General features: G+C 45.9%; 1 protein-coding gene across 1 annotated transcript in view; it reads left to right on the top strand.

The window, feature by feature from the left end:
• dag1 (dystroglycan 1) overlaps positions 1 to 8776 on the top strand; it is a 52824-nt gene that overhangs the window by 25188 nt on the left and 18860 nt on the right. The window contains exon 2 of the mRNA XM_023394646.2: positions 4608 to 5385. Coding sequence (XP_023250414.1) covers positions 4942 to 5385 — 444 coding nt within the window. The 5' untranslated portion in view covers positions 4608 to 4941. The remainder of the gene's footprint in view (positions 1 to 4607; positions 5386 to 8776) is intronic.

The raw sequence follows: 8776 nt of genomic DNA on the forward strand, positions 1-8776 counted from the left end.
GTGGGGGTGGGGGGGTGAGGAGGATGAGACACTGGGGCTAAAAGTGGAGAAGGAATGGGAGGCTTGCGAGATGATGATTTCTTATCAGTTACAGGACACAATGTGAAAACTGCTGTGTGAAATCTATAGTTACCAAAGTGCAGATGCATTTCATACTCTGTGTTAATAACAGGCTAAATGCCGCACCCCCTCCCCCCCACCCCCCCTTTCATCCCCAAAGATAGCTGAAGTGTGTTTTATGCCTCGTTACCCACCAACATTTATAGCCTGCAAAATGTCTCGCTAATTGGCAATGGTGATACCACACCCTGTTCATCCTGCAGTAATAATCTGTGCCACCGTTCCAAATAAAAGTCTGCTGGGCTGCTCTCCATCTCTGCAGCCAGTCTGCAAAGCATATCTGCTGTGTGATTAGTTAATCGTTTTTCACTGTTAACTGAAAGTTAGCAAATAATTTATTAATTATTAACAAGTTTATTTCTTCAGTATTATGCCAAACGTTTTCTGGAACCTTTGGAAACTCTCAAATGTGAGGATTTGTTGATTTTCTCTGTTTTCTCTTGTTGTAAATTAAGTACTTTTGGGGTTTGGACTGTTGCCTGGGCAATCTGAAGATGATATCTTGGGCTTTGAGACCTTGTCACAGACATTTTCAATATTTTCTGACTACTCTGCTGAGATATAGGAATACTGTGTACCAACAAAAGCCCAATTATGTACAGAAGCTGTGATCTTTTAATGTTTAGGTCCCATATTTTACACTTTTCCTGTGTTTTATTTAAAGTGTTGATCCATTAGAAGATATATTTGTGGTTTTAAGAATCAAAAACCATCTCAGTGTAGTTTTACGTCTCCTCTCTCAGGCTTCTCTCTGGAGCTCTAGTAACAACAGGTCAGTGAGCCAATCAGAAGAGAGGAGCCTCTTGTCTGATTGGCTGACTGATTTCTGAGAGATCAAATAAAAATATAGCAGATTTCAGGTAAAAACACTCAGAGAAATCAAATCCTGCAAGGTTTGGATGGTGGGTCCAGGAGGGCGGGGCTTGGGGCGTGGCTGAGAGCAGTGACTTCTTTGTTGTGACATCACAAAGTTACAGGAAGTCCTGACGGCTGGTTTTAAGGCTCAGTCTCTGAATACAGGCTGTGTGCATTTCTCTGTGGACTGAGGCTTTGATACTTTCACAGTATTAATATAGAAGCTAGAGCTGATCTATAATCACACTACACATGGATGTCTCACTTTATATAATATGGGACTTTTAATAACTGAGGCTCTCATAAAGAACATCGTGACACCTTCTTTGGATAGAAACCAACATATAACAGTCTGAGACTCCATCTTTACATTTAAAAGTGGATTTCATGTGACATCTCATTTACCCCACCAGCCTGCTGTCATTACGCTTCCATTACTTTTGGCTCGTTTTGCACAGCATTGCTTCATTTCTTTTTTTTTTTTTTTTTTTTTTTTTTTTTTTTTTTTTTTGCGCAGCTGCTGTTGATTGAGAGAGAATAAATTAACCTCCAGGATTTTTTATTTACTTATTTATTTATTTTTTGAAAGAAAAATCATCATCTCACATAAAAAAAGCAGTAGAAAACATCGACCTTAGCCTCACATTAACTTTTGCATTAATAAAAACCAAGCTGCAAAAGCGTTAGGGAGTGACTTTAAGCTCCTGCAGTGAACACACTACCTTTTATATTCAGTCAGAAACCTACACTATTAGTCTGATAAGCCCCCCCCCCCCCTATTTAATTACCCTTGGTTTTGTGAAGCAAAGATAACGTGTGGACGATTATGAAAAGATTTAGTTTTTGAACACACTGCTCAGCTCGCTGTGTCAGTGAGAGTTACCCTGTGTGACCCGTATCAATAAATCAGTCATCCTAAAGACATCACATCGGCGCAAAGCTTGGATATTTCCACGAGCAGCAGTTTAGTGCATCTCGGCAGCCAGAATAAATAAGGCTTTTAATTTTCCCTGCCCATGCTCCCGCCCACTCAGCTCCCAAACATGATCAACATGTGGGGAAGTTCCACCATAAATCTCAGCACTCGCTGGTTTAGTAATTGCAGGGCAGAGAGAGGCTCCCGAAAGAAGCCTGACCAATAGGGAGTGAGTCACACGGACATCGTTAAGTGCCTGTTCAGAACAAAGGTGTCACCATGGCACCCGGTGAACTAGTTTCAGTTGAGAGACACACACACACACACACACACACACACACATACACACATAACTCCCCACAATTGGCCTCAGCGCCCCGAGGCTAAATGGTGATCTTTTAGCCGTGGATGATGGACACTCACACACTCACACTCACACATTACACAATATTATTGGTAATGCTTTAATATTTTTCGACCAAACAGCTCTTTTTCCTTCACTCTTCTACTTTCTTTAGCATAGAAACAAAAATTTTAATTTTCTTTTCTTTCTTCTCTCCACTCATCCTAAATATCCTTGTCCTCCTCCCTCAACAATCTCTCCATCTGTGTCAGAGTGATCAGTGGCGCCAGGTGGGTGGAGAGCATTTTTGGGTGGGGGGGGCGGGAGGGGGGTGGGGGTGCTGTAGGTGTCAAGTTAATGACAGCTTTCTGTCCTGCTCTCGAGTTGGAAGATTTCTTGTCTCTCCCAGCCTTTTCTTTACTTCTCCGTAAAGTGTGTGTGTGTGTGTGTGTGTGTGTGTGTCCCTCATTCTCTGCGATGACAGTGCTTCTTTATCCAGCGGCACAGACAGCTCAGCGGGCCCTTTCATAGCGACACTCCTCCGCCATCATCAGCCCTATTGTCACGCGATGAATAGACAGGGCTGTGTTTTTGATAGGTGAGAGAGTGCGAGGAGGAGAGAGAGAGAGAGAGAAAAACGGCCTTGAAGGGTTTAGAGAGTGGAGAGAGAGAGAGAGAGAGAGAGACAGAGAGAGAGAGAGAAGGTGTGGCGTACCTTAGGTCTCTGGAGGAAGGGGGAGGAAGAAGGAGGACAGGAAGAAGCAAGAAAATGTTTTTTGGAAAAAGAAAAGCTGTGCGAGGGATGGAAGACAAAAAGAAGAACTAGAAAAACATCTTGACAGCAGGAGAGACGGAGAGTAGCAATGAAAGGATGAGTGAAAGCCTTAAAAAGAAAAGGGAAGCAGATGACAGACTGAACAACAGTGGAAAAAGCAATAAGGGGAAAGGGGAAATAGGAGGGATGTAGCCCGTGGCAATGCAGTTGAAGGTAGTCGACATGAAAGGGATGGAGTTTATCCCTGGCAGCCATCTTGGACTACTTTTGAGAGGGCTTGGTAAAAGTTTAACGCTGTAAATAGTTCTGTAAATTCCAAGGTGACATCAATGAAAAATAAAATTCAAAGAGTGGGAAAAAAAAAAAAAATCTTGACTTTCACAAGAGCTAAAAAGGTAAAAAAAAAAAAACTAAAGTAGTAGAGGAAAGAAGGAACATTATTTTGAGTCAAAGCTTCCTGAAAGTTGACTCTTGGGATAAAAGCTGTAGCAGCAGGGAAACTAGCACAGCGGTGCTCGTGATTTAAAAACAAAGTTTTGTCCAAAGGTGAAGCGCGGCAAGGGCGAGGGAGCAGCAAGAAAGAGTCTTTTCTACTTGGTCAAAAGCTACCTGGGAGGCCGTGTTGTTGTTGCCGGGGGAATTCCCGCGGTGATTTCACTTTCTCCAGCGGGCATCTGCTACGGGGCAAAATGGAGTCACAGTGGGGGTCTCTCTCTTGCCTTCTTTTTTCTTTCTCATTCTCTCTCATTCTTTTTTTTTTCTCCTGCTCTCTGTCCATCTCTCCCTAACGAAAGCCCTCAGGGGAAATCATTTGTGTTGTGACACACACACACACACACACACACACACACACAGGGATCCTCTCCTCCATGAAAGAGCTGAATGAATAACAAACCCCTCACTCACAAGCCCTCCTCACTCACAATAGACTCAAACGCACTCAGTAGCTTGCACATCAACACATGCTCACTCGCTCTCTCTCTCTTCATCCTCCCCCCACTCACACCTACACACACACACACACACACACATTGAGTTTGACCCCTCTCACAATAGCGAAGGCATGCATTCATTAGCGGTTCCAAGAAAGCTTTGACTGGTTCGGCATTGTTCGGCTAATCCAAGGTCCCACCGTATATCACCTTCACTCTTTCCTCCCTCCATCTATCCATCTTACCCTCTCTCTCTCTCCATCACTTCCCTTTCTTTACATCCGTCTCTCTCCCTCTTCTCTCTTTCATTCTCTAGTCTGACGTCAAAAAAGAAAAGATATGTGAGCTTATGAGAGGAGAGAGAGAGAGAGAGAGGGTGGAAGAGAGAGCCAGAATTGTTGTAAGTAACTAATCAGATTACCCAACAGCATTGATAATACCCCCCCACCACCACTTCCCCCCATTCATGATGGATTTCTATAGACAATGGGATCAGTTTAAGGTTCTGAACTTATCGAGAGGATTGACTTTAGATTCAGTGCGAGGCTCTTTTAAAAGTCGAGGTGTTTCGTTTTTTAGGACGAGACTGAAGCTGCAATTTTTCTCCGCAAGCAACTCCCCTAACCGTGGCTTCTGTCTCTCTCCCTCTTGTCTGTCTCCTTACAGGTCTCAAAGGTGCCCGGCGCAATGGGACTCCTAAACCTCTGAGGGGTGAGCACAAAAGACCGAAGGGGAAGAGGCCGAATAAAGGAGGACAAAAGAGGAGGAGGAGGTGGAACAGAAGAAGGAGGGAAGATTCTTTGCCCGGCGCCAGAAGAGAAGAAGAGCCTTTGGGCAGAAGAGTGGGCGGAGAAGGACAGGGGAGGGAGGGAGATTTGAAAGGAAGGATTTGCTCTATCTGTCAGGGGTGCATGCTCCCCCCTAAGTCCCCCCCTCCGACTTGGACATCCTCCTCCGTCTTTTTTTTTTTTGCAGTGACAGGCCGACAAAAGGCAACAGAATGCACAATAAACTAAGTTTGGGATGCCTCGGGGCGAGCAGGGGCCTGGATGTGAGACTACCCAGGACTAGAGCCTTGCTGCTGGGCTTGCTTCTCGCCGCGGCGGGCTGCCTCCATCCGCCGGTGCGCGCAGAGGTGGAGATCGACGTGCTGGGCGAGATGGTGTTAATGGAAGCGGGTGAACGAAGCGAGAGTGTGGGTGGAAGAAGCGAGCTGGAGGCCTCCATGCAGTCCTCGCTCCTGCGGAATTTCCAGGAGGTGACGGCAGGTATCCGGGCGATGGAGGCCGCCGCCGTCGCCGCGCAGAGCGACGAGACGGCAGCGACTCAGCAGAACGCGGCGGCGCCCACTGCCTTCCCGGACTCCTCAGCAGTGGTGGGTCGAATCTTCCAGATGAAGGTGCCAAACAAGATGGAGGATGTTTACCTGGGTGATATCGTCAAGGTGAGTCCTCAGCATCACCGGCTTGTTTTTTCGCCGCCGTTATTTTCCACATCAGCTCTTGTGGTTTTGGTAAAATTAGCTTTACCTTCTCGTTGTCTGGCGTCCTGCAGACTCCACTGCGGCAAAGTCAACTCAATTTCTCCCTTTAAATCTATTTTTTCTTCTGATCGTTTTCTTCTGAACCTGTAGAAAAGTATCAAAGCGGTTACACTTCCTTTTGACACAAACTGGGCGCACATTTGATGAAGGCACAGAAGCAGACGTAGAGCATTGACGTAGGGTTCGGAGAGGTCAAACCTGCTGTCACATCCCTTATGAACAAACCGTCTCCCATCGCAGAAACCCACAGAGATTTTTGTGGGTGTTTTTAGGTTTGGGAGAGGAAGTACTGAGTAAAGACTCCTGTCAACGCTGCTCACAGCTACAGACCGTGTGAGATTCCTTATTTGACCATGTTTTTCAGCTCAGGTCTCTAAAACCTCAAACAGAGGCTTCTTCTTGAGACATAAAGATATTTTCATACAGTTCAGGAAAACCCTCAAATATGAAGCTGATAAAAGTATGTTAAGTATATTTTTTAACCTGTCTATTATTCCAACATTCGGGGTAATGGCCACCATCAGATAACAGGTTATGATCGGGGTGGGCGGTATACTGGTTTTGTCACCAGTGTCACTGCTGTGTGTCATTACTGTGATAAATACACACACACACACACACACACACACAGAGGATACGTACCAGGCAATAGGCTCGTTCAACTTCGTGTGTCGCTGCACGAAGTGATCGAACGTGATGCATGCTGGTTAGAAATTTTTATGTGTCTACTGAATGTCACCGTGTCACATGACGTTAAAACCTCGCGCGAGCAGGGCGGCCGCACCGATTAGGAACCACCTGTGTGACGACAGGCCTTTGTCCTGATTGGCTGATGGTTCGTCAGACTTTGTGATCTACAGAGCAGGATCTGGCTCCTTGTGTTCAGGAGTCACTGAAGCCCCCCCCCAGGTATTCTTTATCACTCAGATCAGGTTGCTCAGCTGTACAGTTCAGTCACAGCGCGAAACAGCAGCAGGTCTGTTACTGACTCACGTTACAGGCCTCATTCCCAGCCCTCTTCTAGCCAGTAAACACATCGGTTAAGATATGCTCTCTTACATTATCCTAAAAGATACCGTGTTATAATCAGCGACCCATGATTATATTAAAAAAACACTCACAAATAAAAAGAAGCAGTCACATGGAGACGGCTGGAGACGAGCATCTGGGAGGGGGGACGGGGGTTGTCGAGGTGTCTCAGCCTAAATGAGTGGGTTGACTCCAGATGAACTCCAAGAACAATCAGAAAGGAGCCATTTCCCCCCAAAAACAGAAAATATGTCAGTGAAATTATGCGACCGTGCGCCATCGCTCAAAACCTGCCCCGAGGCAACGAGCATCAGAAGCCATTCAGAGCAATACGCCCTTTTTTTCTTAATTGCACCGCATTTTCCATGATGACCAATTCTCTATAATATATGTAGCCCCCCACACACACACACACACACACACACACTCTCTGTCTATCTCTTCCCTCTCTGTCTCCTAACCCCACCTATTCCCCCTCTTTTCTCTCTTATTAATTCCCTCTATCTTCCTCTCCTCCTCCTACCACCCTCTCAGACTTTACCTCCAGCTACAAATTGAACTCATCCTTCTCCATCACCCACCTCCCCTCCCCTCCCCCGATTGTTCCAGACACACTTTTTTTTTTCACACCCAACATTATCTATTTCACCCCTTCTTCTCCTTTAATATCGTACACTCCCCCTCCTCACACCATCGCCGTCTCCTCTATCCAGTCATCACTCCCACCTTCCTGTTTATCCATCCTCCCTCTTTTTTCTCCTTTTCTTCATCACATGTTCACTTTTAAACCCCCTATCTTCTCTCACCCTCCTCCTCCTCATCATCATCATCATCATCTCCTCCCTTATCTCCCTCCATCACATTCCAGCCTTTCATATCCTGCCTGCTTACTTCCTCTCCTCTCCTCCTGGCCTCCATCCCCCTTTTTTTTTTTTTGCTTTTAAGTCCTATCTCTCCCTCCCCAACCCTTCCTCCTCTTGCTCCTTTCTTCCACCCCTGTCAAATCACATCAGATCATATCAATCAAATTCCCCAGTGACGAGCAGCATGAAAATACAACTCGTACTTGAAACTGCCATTAGAAGACCCGGATCATTTACGCACAAACTCTGCGGAAAGATGTAACTGCTATCGCGAAAAAATATCATTTTTGAAAAGGAAGGCCTCCATCAGCAGCGGTTATTTTGTCTCTTTCCAAAGGGTGTGTCCGGTTGGGTTTTTTGGGGAATGATCTTCACTCATCGTAAATGTTTTTATCCAGTTTACACGGGTGAAGTAAGAGGCTATTTGCAGAAGTTTCAGCCTCCCTGGCACGCGGCGTGCGGCATGTGTTTTCTGTCTGGGAATTTAAAGGGACATGATGTATATTTCATGCGACGGTTGACATGAAACCCCACTGGGTCAGTCGCTCGGCTTATGTAAGCTTGTGGAGATGCAGATAAAACGAGGCTGTGGAGGTTAGTTTTTATAATGTAACCGTTACTGTGGAAGCCTGCTCTTCTTCTTCTTCCTCTGATCTTTTCTTGTTCTCTCCTCACACATACTTCCCTCTGTTCCTTCGCTTGTCATCACATCTCATCACCTCTCCTCTTGACTCTTTTCCTCCTGATCTGTCTCCACCTGCCACACTGCAGTCATGCTCCACACTTCCTCCTCCTCCTCCTCCTCCTCCCCTTCTCCTTATTTTTATTTTTTTTAATCCTGCTACTCATCTTCCTCTCACCCTCTCCATCTCTGCCTCCACCTCTTCCTCTGTCTTTCCTCCCTCCTTCTCCGTTTGTCCCGCAGACGAAAGCTGTTCACCCAAACCTGATTATGTCTGTCACACTGTAAGCTGCGGGGCCTCCTATTAGAGCCAATAGGAGTTGACAGCGTGGGCCAAAAAAAAAGGGAAGCCAGAAGGATGGGGCGAAGTGTTAGGGAAGGAATAATGAAGAGAGAGGAGGAGGAGGAGGAGAGATGGAGGACATAGAGGTGTTTTTTTTTTTTTTTTTAGAGAGAGAAATGCAGAGATGAAAAGAGGCTTGAACAGAGAACAAGATCATGACCTTAGGAAACAGCTTTTATGAGAATCCACCATCCTGCAAATGAAAGGTCAGAGATTAGATCTGGACAGTGTGTCCATACGTCCTGTTCAAGTGTCCTTGTGAAAGACTCAACACCTCCTTCCTCCTTTTGCCTCAAGAGAGTGTGTTTATTTCCCCTTCCTTTTTCTAATTGCAGCGCTCTCTGCCTTTCCCCTCCATTGCTGCTCCCGTCCTCC

The sequence above is a fragment of the Seriola lalandi genome, unplaced genomic scaffold, assembly GCF_002814215.2.
Source record: "Seriola lalandi dorsalis isolate HSWRI2012SDOR001 ecotype SW California unplaced genomic scaffold, Sedor1 jcf7180002054951, whole genome shotgun sequence".
Classification (NCBI taxonomy): domain Eukaryota; kingdom Metazoa; phylum Chordata; class Actinopteri; order Carangiformes; family Carangidae; genus Seriola; species Seriola lalandi.